The sequence below is a fragment of the Lytechinus variegatus genome, chromosome 9 (assembly GCF_018143015.1).
Source record: "Lytechinus variegatus isolate NC3 chromosome 9, Lvar_3.0, whole genome shotgun sequence".
In the NCBI taxonomy this organism is placed as follows: Eukaryota; Metazoa; Echinodermata; class Echinoidea; order Temnopleuroida; family Toxopneustidae; genus Lytechinus; species Lytechinus variegatus.
Genome location: NC_054748.1, coordinates 6,796,993 through 6,818,793, shown reverse-complemented (window position 1 = coordinate 6,818,793; position 21,801 = coordinate 6,796,993). Strand labels below are relative to the sequence as shown.

Here is a 21,801-nt window from a genome sequence, read left to right as displayed (position 1 = left end):
AAAAACGATATGTGATTTATAGCTCCATCCACATTTCATTTATTGCATTAACACTAGATTCGAAATTTCTAATTCGATAATTTCAAATGTTACATTATTGTCCGATGTTGAATATATCTAGAAAGTAAAAGTTTAACCCCCTATAAAATATCGACGAGTCTGTGTTTACTTTTTAGAGAGTCATTGACGCCTGCAAAATGTTTGTTTATGATAGATAATCGTGTCGCCGTCGTGTCGATGTGATTAAAGCGGCAGCGATACTTCTCCCAAAGAATATGGAATTATTTGCATCCAATCGTTATCTGACGGGGAAATATTAAAAATTGGAAGGATGGATGGATGGATGGATGGACGGATTAACGGATCGACAGATAGATAGATAGATAGATAGATAGAAAGCGGGATAGAAAGGGACAGATGGGTATAAAGATGGATGAAAAGTGGGAAGACAAGACAGGCAGGGGAGTAGGGACAAGAGGGGGATAGAAAGATTGAAAGAAAGTTCGATCGTTGTACCCTGAACATTGGATCCATGCCCTGAACAAAACTTGCCAAGAGAGGGGGTAATTTCGCATGACCAAATCACGGAAATGTCCATGGATCAATCCAGAGGATAGACCAGATTTTGTTTGCAAATATTTTGAAATTGGACGGGGTTTTTTTTTAATGCTGAAAAAAAAAAATCAATAAGCATTAAGCCTATCCTTTCTTCCTATCATTGGCGGCGAAAGCCAAAAAAATTTGGGGGGTCCACCTGAAATGGGTGAGTGACACAGGTAAAAAAAAATGACAAGCAAAAAAAAAGGTTATCAACAGGTTATCAAACTTAGTTGATCTTACATTTTGATACAATACTGTAATTATATTTTGATTATTTACTTCTGTAATTATATAGTAATTTACAAGATTTGTAAATTAACCACTTCAGCCTCTGCTGCTAGACAATATTTATATGTATAAACCAGTGAATACGAGGATGTATTTAACAAATAGTAAACAAATTAATAAACAAATAGTGAATAAATTGATAAATCAATAAATTGATAAATGAATAAATTAAACATACATATTGTCATCAAATTCAGGAGAGGATGGCGTATACATTTATCATAACTTAGTCATAAATACAATAGACAAATGACCTACCATTGTAAAGCTTAGAATCTCCTCTTTCATCTGATATTACTTACATTAATTCGCATCAATGCATGAGTGAGCAAATACAATTTGAAGAAAGGATACCAAAAACTCATTTGGCGGGGGAATCTGAATTCCAAAAATAAAATCACATGCCTAAAAAGTTCAATATCTGCTCTTTTATTTGACACCTTAATCACAGAAAATTATCAAGATGTACAAAGATTCTGTTCCCTCGAAACAATGCTTGCATTTTCCATAATTTCTTTAATAAATGTGTTTTCACCGGTTTCCCACAGAAGCTATCGCACGGTTAATGGACGCTTGCCTGTAAAACCTCTTCATTATTTGAAATTGTTGAAATTTAAGCCTTATTTCAATTAATCAGAACTTTGTTATTTTTGACAATTTTTTTTGTAATTGAGGTACCAAATTAAAGAACAGATATTGAACTTTTTTTGAAACTGAAACCCAGATACAGCCCGCCAGATGGCTTTTGTTAACCCCTCTTCAAATTGTTTTTGCTCATTCATGCGTGAATAAGTAATTTCAGATGAAAGAGGAGATTCTAAGCTTAACAATGGTAGGTCATTTCTCTGTTGTATTTGTGATCAAGTTATGATAAATCATCGATAAATCTCGGTTTCTTTTTTGTGGGACGCACTGTATAATGTATTTATAAAATAGTAAAAAATTGAATAAATGAAATGGATAAATAAATGAATATAGATACTTAATGACTTAAACATTAAAAAATTGTCATCGAATTCAAATGTAAGAGCAAGAAATTTATAAATTACCAGAAAAGGATATACATAATTGAAAAAAAAATCTTCCGATTTCTTTTTTTTTTTTTTTTTTGGGGGGGGGGGAATCATTTTCTTCCCCTAAAAGAAAATGTTGGATCAGCTATATTGATTATCAGTATATACAAGCAGAAGGTAAAGACAAATAATACAACTTCAAACATCATGATTAGTACATAATCGTTCTTCACCGATGAAACATTGAATATTTATTCAGATATTGTGAAAGTCATGATCACAACTGACAAGAATACAAAAAGTTAATAATGGTAAACAATAAATGAAGTATGATTAAAACATATAAAAATAAGTGAATTGTTACAGTGTTTGAATATTTGAAGTGTCAATAGCGAATAGTCATATGTGGATAAGCAATTCTAGATATAACTTTAACTTCAAGTTCAAATATGGAGCATGTATATGAAATCGAACTCTCATAATCTTTTTAAATTTCAGTCATGCAAAATCAATGAAACAAATTGGGAGCGGGTTTTCTGAATAGAAAGTCTAGTCATATAATATCACACCGAAACTTTTATGGTATTGATGAATAATTTTTCTATTCTATTCACTTGAATAGGAGTCCAGATTTATGTGAAATTTAACCGGTTAAGGCATTTATTTTCACTTAAGAGGCAAGTTCCACTTATTAATACTGAATTTGAGTTATTGATATTCCGGTAAAGAGCTGTCCTGGAACTGAGAATATTCAAATTTTTCAAATGACTTTCATCCAATCGGCATTCGAATATTACTGTTTACATCATTCGAATATCGGCCAAATAATAAATAATTGTTTTGGTAGCCTCTTCATAAATGATAAATTTATTATCATGATAACTATCATAAACATGAGCTTCGATTTTGATTGGCTGCTGAGCCCTGTTAGCATGGTAATTTGCCATTTTTATAATGGCAAACTTTATCAAAGTTGTAACTGTTTATGAAACAGGCTCCATGAGGCGATTTTACTGTTAAATATTCATGATATCAAGGCAGTGTTATTTAGCATTAAGACTTCTCTGCCATCCAATGAAAATAGAAAATAGCACCCCTGACTTTTTTTTTCAAAACTGACCTTATTAATTTACGACATTTTCTGTATGCTCTACAATGATGCTAAGGAATTGAAGCCCTCAATATCTGAAATATAGACATGTCAATAGCACATAAAAATATGATGCATTTTCCTCATTTTACTTATAGAAACTAATTTCACAGAGTTGCTTCCTTTTACAATGGGACAGCAGTACTCTCATCTTCAGCTCACACAGTGATTCCACTTTTCAAAACGAAACTTCCTGGAATTAAATCTGAAAGTTCTTGGAATTTCACAAAAAATCCTGAAATTTTACAAATGTTTTCCTGTCTTCCATAAGATTGTATAATTTTCTTCTATACAGAAAAAGGAGACAGTGCCATAATGAGCCCCCCCAAAAAAAAAAATTGAGGGGGCGAAGTATGATGTATCGGGTAAAATTTTTGAAGAGTTGCGAGCGAGCAAAAATCTGTGTCAGTTTAATTACAAAGATCCAATTTTGTGATAGATTTATGACATATTCAGAAAATTATATCATTCCCGGAAAACTTCCAGGAATTTCCTGGATGCCGGGAAGAGTGGAAGCATGCACATTAATACAACGAAATATCCAATCACAATGTCCCATCATGCGCACCGCATGCCATTCTCGAGGTCGGATCGAGGCAAAACACCGACTACTTACGACTGTCTGTGTTACACAATCCGATCGGGGTCACCCGGTCCTCTATCCGATCACTGAGCGAAAAAGTGCGTGAATAATAATGTTTCAATCTACCGGACCGGATCCGATGTGCACGGTTCATGGGTTCTTTGGTCGGCAACGGTTTATACGACGTCATCACCGAGAAATCCATGGATGACGCGAAAGAACGACAGTATAGACTTGTCGGGGGGGGGGGATTCCCTTTTTGAACATTTCGTTTCAATTCTTATGAATCGTTCTACCGGACCGGGTTTCGGATCCGATGTGCACGGTTCACGGGTTCTTCAGTCGGTAACGGTTTATACGACGTCATCACCGAAAAATACATGGAGCGAAAGACAACAGTATGATAGAATTGTCGGGGAAGGAAGAGAATTCCCTTCAACAGTTTCCTTGCAGTACTGTTAGATTATCAATTGTCTGATATCAACGTCTTTGAGCCGGACTCAGGATTTTAGACTCTTTTTCATCTCCTGTTTCTTCCTTTTGGCACTCTGCCGCTTGATTTCTTCGGCTTCCCGGTCGAGCCAGTAGTCAAGTTTGTCCAGAGTCTCGCGGGCTGTGTCCCGATCGCTAAACTTCATCTGCGCCGGCGATCTCGGCCCCATCCTCCGCAGAAGGTTGATGAGAAAGATGAGACTGATGAGCTGACGGGAAAATGGAGAATAAATATAACAATCATTGGGTGGGTTTCGTTGTCAATATTATGAATGCCGCATTAGGATCTAATCTGTTGTCTTGAAAAGGATGACAAAGTTTCAAATACTTTTTATGTTTAGAGTTAAAAATTACACATAGAAGGATAGATATGTGTAAGTAATGAATGTTTTATACTGTTTTATTATTGTTTTGTGAACATAACAAAGTTTCAAATATGTTTAGGTTCAAAGTTGCCCATAGAAGGACAGATTTATGTAAGTAATAGATGTTATATATTACTTTATTATTGTCTTGTGAACATAACAAAGTTTCAAATAGCTTGTTCAAAATTGCCCATAGAAGGAAAGATGTGTCTAAGTAATGAATGTTATATATTGCTTTATCATTGTCTTGTGGACATAACAAAGTTTCAAATAGCATGAATAGGTTGTTCAATTGCCCATAGAAGGATCGATGTGTGTAAGTAATAAATGTTATATATTACTTTATCATTGTCTTGTGAACATAACAAAGTTAGGCTTTTCAAAGTTGTCCATATAGATTTGTGTACGTAATGAATGTTGTATATTATTTCATTATAGCTTGGTCAAGATAGCAGACTTTCCAATATGTTTAAGCCTAAAATATGTTGACGAGCTTTACTTGGATTTTAAGCTTCTTCTTAAAGAAACAGCTTGCAAAATCACTATTTATTCATACATTGGTTTTGTGGATATTTTTAGAAAATGTATACTAGTATACAATATCCATAATACTTACTTGTATAAGAAAGAGAGCTGCACTTATGCCACCCAATATAAGAATGGGTGTTTCTACTGGATCCTTGATTAACGTATGACACCCCTGAGAAAAAAAAAACAATACAAAAATGGACCGCTTTAGTCGTAAAGAGTTATACAGTATATTCTAAACAAGAAACATATTTTTTCACAACACTTTTCAACCTGCTGTCCAAACAAGCAAGGAACTTCGATATGTTTTGTGGTAATATTTAAGTAGTACTATTCAAGCATTCAGCTAAGAGACTATTTAAAAATATCCCCAAACAGCCCCAATATGTTTTATAAAATTACACAGAGGAAATCTTACTCTTGAATGCATGTACATATTCGGAAAGATGCTGGCTTCTCCACTCCTGTTTGTACACGCAGTTTCGTTGAGGATCCTTGACGAGGGCGACGTTGATGACGATGACGACGTCGCATTCGTTCTAACACAGCACGTGGACGGTATCCAGCCCGGGCTTTCTTGTTTCCAGGTCGATGAATTCCAGTCGGTGTATGCCGTTGATCCACAACAATGGAACTGAATTATATCAAATTATATTGAAATTAAGAAATATTTTTGAGGGGAATAAACTAGATCTAAGAGGAGAGTTAGGAGTTAGATAATACATACTACCATCGTTGTACAGACTTTGGGCTTGTGGGGCGCCTAACCACCCCCCCCCCCAAAAAAAAAAAAAATGATAATAATAGTAATGAGAGGGAAAAGAAACAGAAAGTAACGAAGAAAAGGGAAAAAGGGAAGTTTCACGGCCGAGTGAAAAGGAAAAGGAAGGAAAAGATATGCGGGAAAGGAAAGAAAAGGAAATGAAAGGAGATGCGGGAAAGGAAAAGAAAGAAAAGGAAAGAAAACTGAAGGAAGGAAAGGGAAAGGGAAGAGAAAGGAAAGGGAAGGGGATAAATCAAATAAAAGGACAGGAAAATGGTCAAATATAAAATGCTTTTCTGGATCTTAGCGTATGACAATTAAATACCCACCCCCTCCTATGACCCTCACAAGTTTTTATTCTTTACGTCACTCAACTCCGGCTCAACACTATCCCATTTCATCAATACTATAGGCCTATTCATTTACCTACTGAATAAACAAAAAGGAACAAATAAATTTTTAGGTATGGCCTAAATTTCCAAGGTACGTGGTGCAATTGCGAGCCACTTTTTGTATGAGTGAACTTTCCCTTTAATCTGATACATTTAGGAAACATAACTACAATAAACATACGTTTTGAAGAAAAATATAACACCAATAAACATTAGCACAAAATCAGCAAAAATCGACCGAACCTCTTTTTGAATAACGTCGATGTATTGTGTGATATCATCCATGCCCGATGTCGAGTAGTAAGATTCTATTTTATCAGCCATCGAAGTTTTCAGAGTGTCAGTCAACTGCACATGGAAGAATTGTTCACATTCATTACAAAATCAGTTATAAAATGTCCTGATAAAACGAATAAGATAAAAGGGAAGGTGATAATTGTACTATTGTAAAACTATGATTATACACTTAATAATAATAATAATAACTTGAACTTATATAGCGCTTTACAATGTAGAACATACAAAATATACAAATTAGAAATCATTAAACTAAGAGGGGAAAAAAATCAAGGACACTGTAAATGGGGCGATGTTGGATATGCTTTCTTCATGAGGTACGTTTTTAAATTTGATCGAAATGAAGTGATATTTGAGATGGAACGAAGGGAAGCTGGAAGAGTGTTCCAAAGACGTGGGGCAGAGCTTGAAAAGGACCTATCACCAAAAATTTTAGTTTTTGCTTTTTTGACTGTTAAGAAATTTAGAAAGTGACACAGAATCAATATCCTCATCATCATTATCAAACTACCATTATCATTCCTTTTCTCCCTCTCTCACTTTTTTCATTATACCTGAACAGAAATGTAAGATTAAAATTTAGTTGTGATTTTTGTTTGCATGTTCACCCCCACCCCTTCCTTAAAAAAAATCGACGACCTTTGAAATATAAAACCTGTAAAAACAAACTGAAATCGAAAGTTGTCACGGCCTCACGATTGATATCTCTGTTCTGATTCTTTATTATTACTTATTTTTTATGAATACTATATATTAGTTTGTTATCATCGTTATTATACTTTCATCGTTGTAAATCTCATCAATCTTTACTAGTATTATTGTTTCTATTGTTATTATTCTAGCACATTGCTTCGTTGTTCTAAACACCAAAACTTACCTAAAGGCAGTAACCATGATTCTGTAAACTACTTTTTATGGCATGATTAATACAAATAATATAATTTTATAATGATTTTTTAATACTTTATCATCATTATCATGATTATCGCAATCAGTATCATCACCATAATCAAGATAATTATTGAATAACAAATCACCAGAGAGAGAGCTTAAGGCGACCGCACACCTTACGACTGGTCTGCGACCCGATTTTAGAACATATCACATTTTGCTCATTTTCTGAAGATGTAAATGGAACATATTTTATTTGAGGTTAAAATTAATTGAAATGATAATATTATAACCATTTCGAAAGATTGCAAGCCCTTATTTTGGAGTAAAGTTCAAATTAGTTTCAAATCGTAGCCAATCGTCCGACTGCTATGACATCATTACGACTAGATATTAAATTCGCTTTTATTCTAAGAAGGATGATAGCATAGACACAAATTTGATCATAGGTATTCGTACGATGATTTAGAACATTACACAGTAAGATATTCCAAGTCTCAATATCAGCATCGAATTCTACTACATTTTATTTTAAAATCGGGTCGCAGACCAGTCTTAAGGTGTGCGGTCGCCTTTAGACACTGTCCGGTGGGTTATGACATTTGCTCCGGCGAAGATTGCTCCGCTGCCAATTCTATACATTAATGCAATGACCAACTTGAACCCTGGATCCAACAATATACCCTATCTTAAACCTAACCTTAAGGGACAAGTCCACCCCAACAAAAACTTGATTTTAATAAAAAGAGAAAAATTCAACAAGCATAACACTGAAAATTTCATCAAAATCGGATGTAAAATAAGAAAGTTATGGCATTTTAAAGTTTCGCTTATTTTCAACAAAATAGTTGTATGAACGAGCCAGTTACATCCAAGTGAGAGAATTGATGACATATTTTATTATATGAAATATGAAATATTTTTATTTTCTCGTCATTTGTCATGTGAAATGAAGTTTCATTCCTCCCTGAACACGTGGAATTCCATTATTTTAACATTTTGTGCTTCAGGCAATGAGGTCCTAATCATCAAATTCGTAAAAATTGAAATATTGTATAATTCAAATAATAAAAAAAACAAAAGAAAAAGTGAGTGAGTGACGTCTTCGACTCTCTCATTTAGATGTAACTGGCTCGTTCATATAACTATTTTGTTGAAAATAAGCGAAACTTTGAAATGTCATAACTTTCTTATTTTACATCCGATTTTGATGAAATCTTCAGCATTGTGCTTGTCTGATTTTTCTATATTGATTTAAATCAACAATTTTCTGAGGTGGACTTGACCTTTAATCCTAGCATATGACAATCCTAACTCTGTATCTTAGACGAAATAAAGACCGGAACTGTCGCAAGAAGCTAATGTCGTGTCACCGTCCGGTGACATTGAAATAAGGTTCTGGTGGGCGTTTCATAAAGCTGTTCATAAGTTAAGAGCGACTTTAAAGATATTGTTTAACTTTGTGAGCAGCCGATTTAAAAAATTCTCAAACCAAGATGAAACATGTGTACAAGTGCATGTATTAGAACTAATAAACCCTGAAAACAACCATTATTGAGAATGAAAAGCTAAAACTACAAGGCAAACCCCGATTTTGTAAAAAGGCGTCTTATAGACTCCTAAATAGTACACATAAGTGTATGGGATAAAATTAAGATGGTGTTTCCGGTCACTTTATATTTCAATTTTTGAAGCACTAAATAATTATTTTTGAATGCAATTTTTTCTGGGCTTCATTTTTGTAACATATCACAGAGACAGGTGACAAGTATGACCTCCTAGCTCAGATTTTTTAAAAGTCAAACCAATGTTAACCAATCACTTTAAGAACGACTGGTGATCCCGTCTTGTTGTAAATGGTATATTCATTGGCGATGGTTTAGCATTTAAGAAAGAATCACCAGTCGTTTATAAAGTCACTCCTAAATTACGAACAGCTTTATAAAATGACCCCCAGGATTTTGACCCTTCACATAATGGAGGGACCTATATAGCAAGTATTATTTTTATCAAGAAGGCAATTAATTGTTCACGATAATCGGGATTCGTGTATTCGAATGCACTAAAAAGGCTGTTTAAAAAGTTAAGCACCTTGTTGAAGCCCGTCACTCTACCAATTCCTGTTTGAACTTAAAAACGTTAAAACGTTTTAAACAAGTTGTTTAAAAGTTAACAAATGTAAAAAAAGTTTAAACAACTTGTTAGATTTACAATTTTTTTACTGTGTGGTAAAAAATGACTGGTTCATAGGGTCAGCTGGATGCAACTGTTATTCTAGTCATATTTGACTATTTTCTAGTAATATTTTACTAGAACAGAAATATTTCTATGTCAGAAATGTGACTAGCATATCAGTTGCACTCAGCTGACTACCTGTCCAGTTAATTTGACTGATGTGTTTTAAGAGTCTGTGTAGTGAACAGCTTCGTACATGAAAAAAATATAGACACATACTTTTTTACTGATTAGAAAGAACTTATCATAAAATCATCATTAGAGGATAAATACTCACCTCGAAATATAAGGCAAATGAGATTATTGCAATGACAACTGAGAGCATGCATAAGAGAAAGAGCATTCCGAAATACTGTCAAGAAAGAAACAAAACAGAGACAAAGATATTATAGCGATTAAAGAATAAAGGCAGTTCGACAGAAATGTATTTGGTTTTTATAAGTATTTCGAAAATGCTAAATTGATATTTAAAAGTTCGATGGAGATGAAATAACATGGACTAAATGGGGAATATGGCATGTCAACTATTATGGTATAGAGTAAAAATTACAAGCTATATTTGTTTTTCTTTAGGATATGCACTTGCTACATGTAGTCTTATTTCCTTCTGAAAATGTTTATATTTCATATGTCATCATTTCATGGTTCCGTTCCTTTCAGTCTTATATATATATATATATATATATATATATATATATATATATATATATATGTGTGTGTGTGTGTGTATGTGTGCGTGTGTAAAGCTTTACATGTACAACAGCTTTTGGCAACTCTTTTTTATTTAAATATTGCAAAGAAATGGATGAAGAGAACAATGGTAGGCGTAGCTTAAATCAAGGTTCACCAGAGCTATCTACCCTTTGGAAAAATTGGTGATGCCGAAAAAATGTCTCTGCCGGGAATCGAACCCGGGCCCCCAGCTTTGAACGCCGGTGCCTTAACCACTAGACCACAGAGACGGGTTAGTGGTTAGGGCGAGCCAGATCCGATACCGTCAGATAGACAGATTTTCGACACTATACCAATTATATTTTCCTTTGTCGGGTGAAGATGAGTTTTGAACAATGACAAGCCGCCATGCCTCGGCTGGATCAAAGCTATTGATTTGATACAGTACACGTATGGGAGAAGAAATACAAATGTGTAAAGCTTTACATGTACAACAGCTTTTGGCAACTCTTTTTTTATTTAAATATTGTAAAGAAATGGATGAAGAGAACATTATGGTAGGCGTAGCTTAAATCAAGGTTCCCCAGAGCTATATCAAAGCAATAGCTTTGATCCAGCTGAGGCATGGCGGCTTGTTATTATATATAGATATAGATATATATATAAAAACATGATAGTATTTAGATTTATCTTTTTTATCGTAAAATACTTTAAATACCTACCCACACGAGAGTACAGCGGGATTTAAAACAGAGTCCTATGGCACCTACGGCTATGATGAAGAAAACGGCGGCACCCTCGGCAAGTGGGGTAAAGTTAGCTACGTAATAGAGTGGACCAATCAGAGCGATGATGCCATCACGTGACTCGTAGGTTGAAAGTTCAATCCATACCCAAAGTGAGACACAAACAGCTCCGAGGCTGGCACACTGTGGGAATATGACGGTGTAAAAAAAACATTTTTGAAAAGTTATGTTTTAAAAAATGATGAAATTTAATTTTTCAAAAAGGGTCACAGCAAATTATTACAAGTTAGTTTTTTCATAAAAACTATACACTGTTGAACCGAGTTCTTAAAAAAAATACCTGATGGTATGCCTAGAGTGCCACTTGTGAGGTGCTAAAATTACACCATAGAGTTTAAACCTGACACCACCTAAAATAACAGCCAAAGGCATTGTAATAACACCCAAGGTGTTTAACTAAACTTCTGTAAACTTAACACCAGAGTAAAATGATTGGTGCGGTATATGCACCCCGGTGAACATCATACGTTTTGGTGTGTAGTAACACCAAAGAGTGTCTATTCTAACACCCAAGTTGGGTGTGTATAAGAGCAGACTTACGAATAGGATTGCGTTAAATATATGTGAGCACCATATGAGTCGACTCTCTTCTGCTTCCAGATATCCGGGAGACGAGGCCGTGGTCGAACTCTTCGTCGAGGGCTTCACCTCGGTAGCAGCGTGATCGGCCATTTTATAATGATGTCATGGATTCTGAAAGAAGAAATGGAATTAAGTGGAATTGCATTATTTTGATAGTGAGTTTATTGGTTAATCACATAAATGGTGTTTTGATCGAGTCTGGCAAATTTTGAAATATAAGAACGTGTTCGGGAATGCTTTATCTTGCTGTCTCTTCCTCCTCCTTTTTCGCGAAAACGTAAAAAGAGTGAGAAGTAGAAGAGGAAGAATCGTAAAAGTTGACTGAATAAAAAATAATAAAGACAGAAGACAAAGAAATAAGTTCAACAGAAAATCAACAAAGGAGAAATCTTTCAAAAAACAGAGAGGGTCCACTGTTTTAACCATGTCCCCATTCAAAAACCCCTGTCCATCATATTCCCGCTCTCGGCATCACCTGCACTCTCACTCAGAATGTTGCGCACCTTTTCTATTATTCAACCCATACACAAAATAAATTTCCTTTATTCTGGTCAAATATCAGATGTAGGAACAATGATAATTGTCCTTTCCGTTTCTTTTTGCCCATGCAGTAAGAAAAGTTATGTTATCATAACCCAGCGTCTTACCCATACCTGCTTGTGCTCCATTACAGGGATGCCCCTGACTGAAGATATTTATATTTCAATAAATAGAGCAATATTCACTGAGCAAAATGCTGAACATTATTTTGTTCAAAATTGGATAACAAGTAACGGATTTATTGAATTTTAAAGATTCCCATTATCATGATTATTCCGTTGAAACAGTTTTAGGCATGTCTTCATGAATACTCAGTAGGTGGGCTGATGATATCATTATTCCCACTTGGTCTTTTATATTTTATTATATGAAATTATGCTTATTCCAAATTTTTCTAACAAGAACTACAACTGATTAAATGCATTAGTAATTTATTGCTGCAACTTATTTCATCAAAATAAAGACACATCATACACATGTATGAAAAATGATATATCATGTAGTAATAAGAAAAAGGAATGTGGGGATGTGACATCATCAGTCCACCTAATAAATATTCATGACGCCGTGCATATAACTGTTTTCACAAAATATGGCTAAACTCAAACAAATTCAATAACTTCGTTATTTGTTATCCGACTTGAGGGAAATCTTCAGCATTTTGCTCTTTGAATTTTACTTTATTTATTTAGCTAGCAATATTCTCAGCCTGGACCATCCATTTAATGATTCAAAATTCACCATTTTCCCTTTTGGGGGATGTTTACAATAATGTGAAACAAAATAGATCTATTTTCTGTACCTGCCCATTATTAAAAATTATGATGATATATTGTTTTTGTATTATGTTTACTTGTGAAACACGTGTATGTAAAATGAAGTCAAATTTAAACTAAAAATTGCGAATTTCTGAATCCGCTCCTGAAGTATAAAATAACAAAATTAACCTTCGTACCAACCTATACGATTCTGTTTTGTGCATACTTAAATTTAAATGGATTACAATCTTAAGATTATATGACATACCTTTGACATCAAAATATACCCAAGTAATTTCATTATTTTGTGATCAAGGAAAGTTCAAATCGTATTCCAAATTATCAATATTTAGTTCAGAAATAGACATAATACCTTATATATAATCTAAATTGAGATTTGTTAAATTCAATTCAGTAAAATTATGTCCATTCTGCATTGGATTTTACAATAATATCTAAAATATGATAAACAATATATTTCATAAGAGAGGGCGATTAGGATGTATTTGAGTAGAAAAAAAGACGAGTCGATCAGGGGTCCGTTGCAGAAAGAGTTGCAATCAATTTTAACTTTAAAAATCATGCGCAACTTGATTTTCAACCAATCAACAGCGCGCATTCGGGACTTGCGATTGACTTTGTTTTACTTGGGTTTAAACACAACTCTTTCTGCAACGGGCCCCAGAGATGATAGACAAAAATAATGAATCATTAAAAAAACATGAACCAAAAATATACAAAACAATAAAGGGGATTTCTCAAATTATCAGCATAAAAAAATTCACAATATTGTCCCGAAAGGAATACCCAAAATATCGAACTTTAATTAGGTTTATCAAAAAGGGACGCCTTATGGGTGGGTAGCATTGGCGGCGGAAGCCCCAAAAATTAGAGGGGGTCTACCTGAAATTTTGTGATGGACACACGTTAAATATTTTGACAAGCAAAAAAAGCAACAAAAAAAGTCATCAACCTAAATTTTAGGGGGTGGACAAGAGACACTTTAAGGGGGTCCACCAGAAATTAGGGGGGACGCAGGAAACAAAATTGACAAGCAAAAAAAAGGGTTATCAACTGTAAAACTTTAGGGGGGATCGTCCCCCTCCCCACCTCAATTTTTTGGGGGACCTTTTGACTCATCCAAATACATCATCAACGTGTTATGTCAATACGGGAAACGCCCGTCTATTATCAGTATTACAAGATTCGCAGACGTTTAAAGAAGCGGTTATGAATCGATCTCAATAGATAGGCCTATCGATTTTTAAAAGTTCTTCTGGGGTGACAATTCGTTTCATACAAAAACACCGGTCTGATCCCTCATGAGGGTCAGCTGCGGTAAACATTGTAGTGATGATTTAGGTTAAGAGCATTAAATCGAACCTTTAAAAACTCAGGGAAATGTTATGTTCGGATCCGTATTGAGAATTTAAAAAATAAACAACCTTGATATTTTAGTGAATGAAGCAGAAGAAATTAGGTTTTACCTAGTTGTTTACAGTGATTTTACAGTTTTGAGATTTTTTTTCTATGGAGAAATACCCTTTTATTCCAAATCTGGATCTCCACCTTCGACAGGCTTTGATATTTAGTTATTCAATTGTCAGAAAAATACATCAAAGAAGATGGAATTTATTTCAATGATAACTATAACTTTACATGATTTTTTTAAAACCAAACAACAATTTTACAAGTTACAATGCCGCAATTCGCACAAAAGTCATAATATAAAATACGATAAATGGGACCAGAAATAATACGTGATTGAGCCTAATAAAATTGAAATGTAGTGACGTTGTCGGAACACAAATCATCATCGTTATCATCATAACGACTACCACTACCACCATCATCATCATCATAGTCACCATCACCACCACCATTTAAAAATCTGCATTATGTTATTTGTCCCAATACCCATCATCACTGCCATCATCATCACCATCACCACCGTCATCATCGTCGTCGTCACCATGATTAATCATCGCCATCACCACCTAAATCACCACCTTTATTCACATTCGTAATCCTAATCACTATCAACAACAACATAATCATCCTTCGTCGTCGTCATTATCACCATCATCATCGTCCTCATCACATCCATAGTCATCATCATCAGCAGCAGCAGCAGCAAAAACATCGAGATCATTGTCGTCATCATCATCATCACTACCATCATAAACACCCATCAAAGCTCCATCATAATTATGGAAAAGTAATTACATAATAGCAAAATGAGTCGGTAGTGATAACATAACAAACTTAATGATAATTAAACAAGTAAATAAAACAGAATAGGGAAAAGCAGATAAATTAGAAATTAAAAACAAAGAACAGAAAAAACAGAGGAAAGGTGAATGAAAACAAGTCAGATGAAACCGAGTTTAGGCAGACGAATTAAGGGAACAGAACGAGTCTATATTAATATTAATCAATAATGGAATATAACATTCCTTAAATGAAACTGCCGGGTCAGAAAATCAACGAGTATATGAGAATTGCTTCACCGAAAAAAACTCAACGTTTTATACGTTATTGATCACAACACCTTTATAAAAACAATATTCACTGTTGAATTTCTCATATCAGAAGAATGACGATTTTGCTTCATTCTAATAGGCGTATACGACAAAAAACAATAGAATATATGACAAAAAGGAGAGAAAATAATACATACCAATTTCTGTTATATATCTCCTTTATCCTTCTGAATAATACTACGTATATGCCTGGTCCTGTGGTAGGCTCTAACTATCATGGATAGATATAGTTTCAGTAAGTTATTTAGCGAAAACACAATTCAATCAATTAAAGGAATCCATGCGATGACGTTATTAGCACTCCCCTCGGGCAATATAGTGTATTCAGAATAGCAGCTCCCAATAAACAAGATAAACTTCTTAACGGGGTGCTTCAAAACTGGAGGTCCTTTAACAATAGCGACGAAAATACGCCAAACCCGATTCGATTACCACTTAAAACAGGCGAGAAGGATACAAATTGAACAGATCCTACTGACTGTCGGCTATCCTGTCTGTTTATTTCCGTCAGTCGTATTTCATCACCGAGATATCATAAGTCTCGGTCTCTCTCTTAGGTGATCCCTCCCCTGTTATTGGAGATTCCCGGCAACAAATCCAAGTCCGGAAAGTTATAGATTTATCATCAGGTTGGAGCGGTAGTCATGAATTTTATGTAGACAAAAAGAGAGATTTGAGGAGCAGGCTTTTATTCACTTCAGTTTGGAGACCAAGTTGATAATCCTTCAGAGTAAATTTTAGAATGTACGCCGCTATAAATTGTCCGACGGTGAAACATAACTCCAATAAAGAACATTTTCGGGGGGAAATGTTGACCAGATTCGTCGAGATTGCATGCTGTATAGTGCTCGCTTTTGTGATGACAGGGCGGTGTATCAAGGAAGGATTGGATGAATGAATGGCACGAGAATAGCGAGGCTATACAGACCCATTCATCCTCAAAACTTTTACTCATCTTTTATCATATTACGTGTATGGGGCATACACGCCCGTCCTGAACAAAGAATCATATGCACGCCCAACAAAAGGGCCGCTGGACCGTTCGCATTCCTCAACCATTTTCGTCGTCTTTTCTTTTTCTGCTCCAATCCTTGCTTGTGAATAGGACTGACTTCTTGGGTCGTGCCGCACAATAGAAGAAGCAACGAGAGATAAACAGTGATACACAATGGGATGATTGAAAGAAGTGACGATTTTTGTTTCTTTTGAGAAGGAAAAAGACATTTAGACACCTCAGTGTCCTTCGTTTTGGTTGGCTATATGTTATGCTCGATATCAATGCAGATATAATATAGGCACACCGCACGACACCACCCCCCCCCCCCCCCCTCCATGAAAAGGAGTTTCTCTATCAAATTCTGTTTATCCGAGAAGCTAAACATAATCTACTTTATTTTGAAATGCAGTGTTAGGCCTATTCAAAACTTCATTCTTCATTAAGAATAAAGTTCTGAATGAAATTTTATATGGAATTTCATATGCATAATTTTTTCAATGTTGCCGAATAGCAATAAAAATCGATAAAAAAAACAATGCGAAATCAAAAAAAATATTGGTATATATACATTCAAATTAATTGTCATCAACACCATGATATCCGCCGTAACTTGGGTATTTTTAACTTTTCTGACAACGCGAATCGAGTTTTCTTTTCCAAGACAAAATAATAACGGTTCTATAGGTGGTATTGTTGTTGTTCTTACTGTTGTTCAAAGTTTACCTCGTTTTTATTTCGTCACGAAAATAGAAAAGTTGACATCATTTTCATGATGTTTATTAATTTTTTTCAGCAATCCAGCTCATCCATTTGATTGTCCCATAAAACAATTTCTTGCTGAAAATCCATTTCCATATTTGGAACATTTCGTCACGAGATGGAATTTTATTTCGCCCCTATATCATATAGTGCAAAGAATCATTGTTCAGGTATTTTTCCTGCTCATTTATTTTGTATTGCACCGTTTCAATTAAAACAATAAAATAAATAAAACTGAAGACGATATTCTTTTTCTTTTCATTTATATTTTCTTTTGTTCATCCTAGATTTATTGTGAACACTATAATGATGATGTAAAAGATGATGAAGATGATGATGCTTCTGCTGCTGCTGCTGATGATGATGATAATGTAGAAGAAGATGATGATAATGATGATGATTTTTATACCATTCCGAGAAAATAAAATAAATAAAACTGAAGACGATTTTTTTTCTTTTCATTTTTCTTTTCTTTTATTCATCCTAGATTTATTGTGTTTATTATGAACACAAATGATATTGATAAAAATGATGATGACGATGATGATAGAAAGAGAGATATATATAGATAGATAGATACTATAGATTTATAGATTGATAGATAGATAGATATATATTGAATAAATAAATAAATGGTTTTATATGATTAAAAATTAAAAAAACTGCTTTCAGACATAGTATAGTAGTAAAGACTAAATTGAACCATGAATTTACATTATGCGGTATAATACAACTGACGGTATAATTGTTTATTAGAAAATATGAATTAAAAAAAAGATAGAAAAATCTTCACAAGGACACACTCATTTAGCATTTATACTCACGCGCACACACACACGCCCCTCCCTCACACACACTCACCCCGAGCCCAGACAACCACACACGTATTTACACGGGGATGTATAATACACACAATCATGGTGGTGATGGTGATGATGATGATGATGATGATGGTGATGATGGTGATGATGATGATGATGATGATGACGATGGTGATGATGATGACGATGGTGATGACAACGACGATGATGATGATGGTGGTGGTGATGATGGTGGTGATGATGGTGATGATAGTGATGATGATGATGATGACGATGGCGATGATGATGACGATGGTGATGACAACGACGATGATGATGATGGTGGTGATGATGATGATGACGACACGATGATGATGATGACGATAATGATGATAGAAGTAATGATGATGATATATAAGTGATGATATGAAGAGTTTGTTTGCAAAAGGGATTAGATCCACTATAGATCATTCCGAGAAAATCACGTTTTTTTTATTCTCCCATATTGCAATATTCTTCTACGAAGCTATATTGTGATGATATACTACCCTATCGTGTAAACATATAATCGAGTATAAAAGAAATTTACCTGTCTTCATACTTTTAAATGCGTTTTTCAAACAATTACCATTGCGGGTCTAGCCCCTTTTGCGAACAAACTGAAATGAATCCAACCCCTTTTAAATAATAATAAAGTTATTTTTCTTTTCAATTTTTATTCACGTTTTAATTGAAATTTTTAAATTTCTTCGGCATCATCAGAGCGACTAAAAATCTAAAGTCAATACTTAAAAAAAAAAATCAAATTTTGTGAAAAATCTATCTAACCCCTTTTGCAAATGAGCCCTTCAGAAGAGTTTGTTTGTAAAAGGGTTAGATCCACTTTAGACCATTCAAAGAAAAACTTTTTCAAATCTCCCATATTGCAATATGATTATGCGAAACTAGATTGTCATGATACCCTATATAAACATGGAATTTGGTAGAAATGAAATCTGCTTGTCTTCATATTTTTTAAAATATATTTTCCCCAAAATTACCTTTTTGGATCTATCCCCTTTTGCAAACAAACTGAAATGGATTTTAGAAATTGCGAATTTTTGAAAAACGTGTTTTTTCTTTGCAATTTTTGTTCACTTTTTTTAATGGGAATTTCAACTTTTCTTTGGTATCATCTTCTAGAGCTACTAAAGATTTATACATGAGACAATTTTTTCTAAAAATCAAATTTGATGAAAAATCTATCTAACCCCTTTTGCAAATGAGCCCTTCAGAAGAGTTTGTTTGTAAAAGGGTTAGATCCACTTTAGACCATTCAAAGAATTCTTTTTTTTACAAATCTCCCATATTGCAATATGATTATGCGAAACTAGATTGTCACGATACCCTATATGTAAACATGAAATCTGCTTGTCTTCATATTTTTTAAAAATATATTTTCCCCAAAAATTACCTTTGTGGATCTATCCCCTTTGCAAACAAACTAAAATGGATTTTAGAAATTGAGAATTTTTTAAAAATGTGATTTTTCTCTGCAATTTTTATTCACTTTTTTTAATGGGAATTTCAACTTTTCTTTGGTATCATCTTCTAGAGCTACTAAAGATTTATACATGAGACAATTTTATCTAAAAAACAAATTTGATGAAAAATGGATCTAACCCCCTTTTGTAAGTGAGCTCTTCATATGAAGGTTAAGAGGCGAATTATTTGTAGCTTATATGCAATAAAGGAAAAGGAAAAAACGTAAGAAGTGTTTAAAGGGTTCTTTAAAAAATCACGAAAAATTATAAACAGTAATGAGAAAGAGAGCGCACTTTAACCTAAATGGTCAGTGACATATTTTCACCCACAAAATCATCAATGAGGCCTAGACAATAAGTCAAATCACATTTGTAAGATCTTAGACGATAATCAAGTATGCCTAATTCAAATCACTGAATATATTAAAAAGCTTTAGACATGTTACGGTATTTCTGATACAAAAAGTGGCTTTCTTTGCTTTCCACATTAGCAGCTGTTTGATAGCTGCCGTGAAGGAACCAGAGGGTTTAAATATGAGTCCTAAATATTTGTATTCATCTGTTATTTATTTGACGGGGCATTATCTGTAAGAAAATATTTTTCTTATTACCCGTCCGCGCCTTTATTAAATATCATTAGTATCATTTTTTCCATGCTGATCTTAAGATCCCATATTACAGTAATCATTTAATCTATTTAAACATGTTTGGAGCCCATGCAGGTGCGGTCACGGAAAGTATTTCAAGATCGTCTTCATATAACAAACAAAATATTTCATTTTCAAATTCGAATTTATTTATTTCACTTCCATCAAAAAAAACAAATTGTACAACATATATAAACATAAATATTTGTATCCGTTGCAAAAAAAATAATACACATATGTTGTGAGAAAAGCACAATTAGGGCAACACAGTGTAGGTTTTAAATATATATACTATTTTTCAGTAGAAATTAAATTAAGATGGAAATGGAGGGACCCACTAAAAAGCAATGCTTGTACACTGTGGGCCCCTCAAAAAAAATAAATAACACAACAAAGAACAAAATAACAAAGTACAAATACAGTCAGATATATGTAGTCAAATGAGAAAAAAAATAAATGAGAGAGAAATAATACTCACAAATTAAATACGAAGTTATCGAAAAAAATAGTTTGATATAGGACAAAACAACCCGTCCTAAAATATATCCACCGGCTTCCCCACCCTACCCCCAGAAAAAAGGGGAGAATGCCCTGAGAAGATGGATGGGTGCTGCTGAATGTAGGTAGAACACATGCCATCTTGAACTCAAGCAAACTGGATTCAATGATGTGTACAAAAGGAGAAAAAAATATATAAAATAACCTGGAAAGAATGCACGAAAAATGTGATTGATACCGTAAACAAATAACCGGTAGGAAGGCAGATAAGCGGACAGGAGAGAAAGAAAAAATAGAGGAGAGGATAGACACAATAATGTTTGAGGTTCAATAACGAGCACATCTGAGAAGGAATTGTGTGATCCAAACTCATAGGCCTACACTATAGTTATCAAATATATCGACTAAGTCGGCTAAGTAGTCCCAGATCCTTGTTTTTGTCCCACAGATATAATCAGGAGTCCGTCCTTGCCTTGCAACAGAAAAATCAACTTTTGCATACATGATCTTGTATAATATTTGAATATTCACCACATGCGACATATTTTTTTTTCAGTTTGTGATAAGGGGCCTTCCTGTTAATAGAGTCGAACGCTTTCAAATCAACACAACATGCATGTACAATTGTGCATAATATAAACAGCACCTCCTGGAATTTTGGTAGGTGTGAAAAAATAAGAAATGTAACCGATCAATATTTCAATACAGAAACCCTAGCTTTATTTATTTTTATTATTTTGTTTGTCAAATTTCTCGGGACCAAAATGACCTTCTTTTGTTGGGAACCCCATTTTTTTTTTGGCTTGTCAAATTATAACAAATAGGCCCCTGTAAGAAATAAAAATTCGATCCGGCAGGGCCTTGAGAAGAAAGGGAAGAAACAAAGAAGTTGTACGATTATTAGAAAGGCTTAATTTGGCTCTATACTCCCATTTTTTTTAGAATAAAAAATGTCGTCCCTCCCAATGCAATAAAATTAATTCGACCAAATTATAATAACTTCTATTCTTTAATATAGTTCGGATATATTCATATGCGAAATTATGAAGAGTTTTCCATTTACCGTATCCGATTTATCC

The 21,801-nt window shown here is 34.1% G+C and overlaps 1 protein-coding gene across 2 annotated transcripts; it reads right to left on the bottom strand.

The window, feature by feature from the left end:
• Positions 1–2,112: 2,112 nt before the first annotated feature.
• LOC121421133 (CD151 antigen-like) lies at positions 2,113–16,785 on the bottom strand. Of its 2 annotated transcripts, XM_041615788.1 has the most exons (9): positions 15,636–16,785; positions 11,616–11,768; positions 10,992–11,198; positions 9,875–9,949; positions 6,418–6,522; positions 5,438–5,653; positions 5,108–5,191; positions 4,138–4,335; positions 2,113–4,072 (listed from the first exon to the last, which is right to left on the bottom strand). In XM_041615788.1, exons 2-9 carry the CDS (start codon positions 11,745–11,747, stop codon positions 4,070–4,072), a joined length of 1,020 nt encoding a protein of 339 aa, XP_041471722.1. In that variant the 5' UTR covers positions 11,748–11,768; positions 15,636–16,785; the 3' UTR covers positions 2,113–4,069. The 2 variants fall into 2 exon arrangements, with proteins under 2 accessions (XP_041471722.1, XP_041471721.1); XM_041615787.1 differs by having other exon boundaries at positions 2,113–4,335; positions 15,636–16,784.
• Between the last annotated feature and the right edge of the window lie 5,016 nt (positions 16,786–21,801).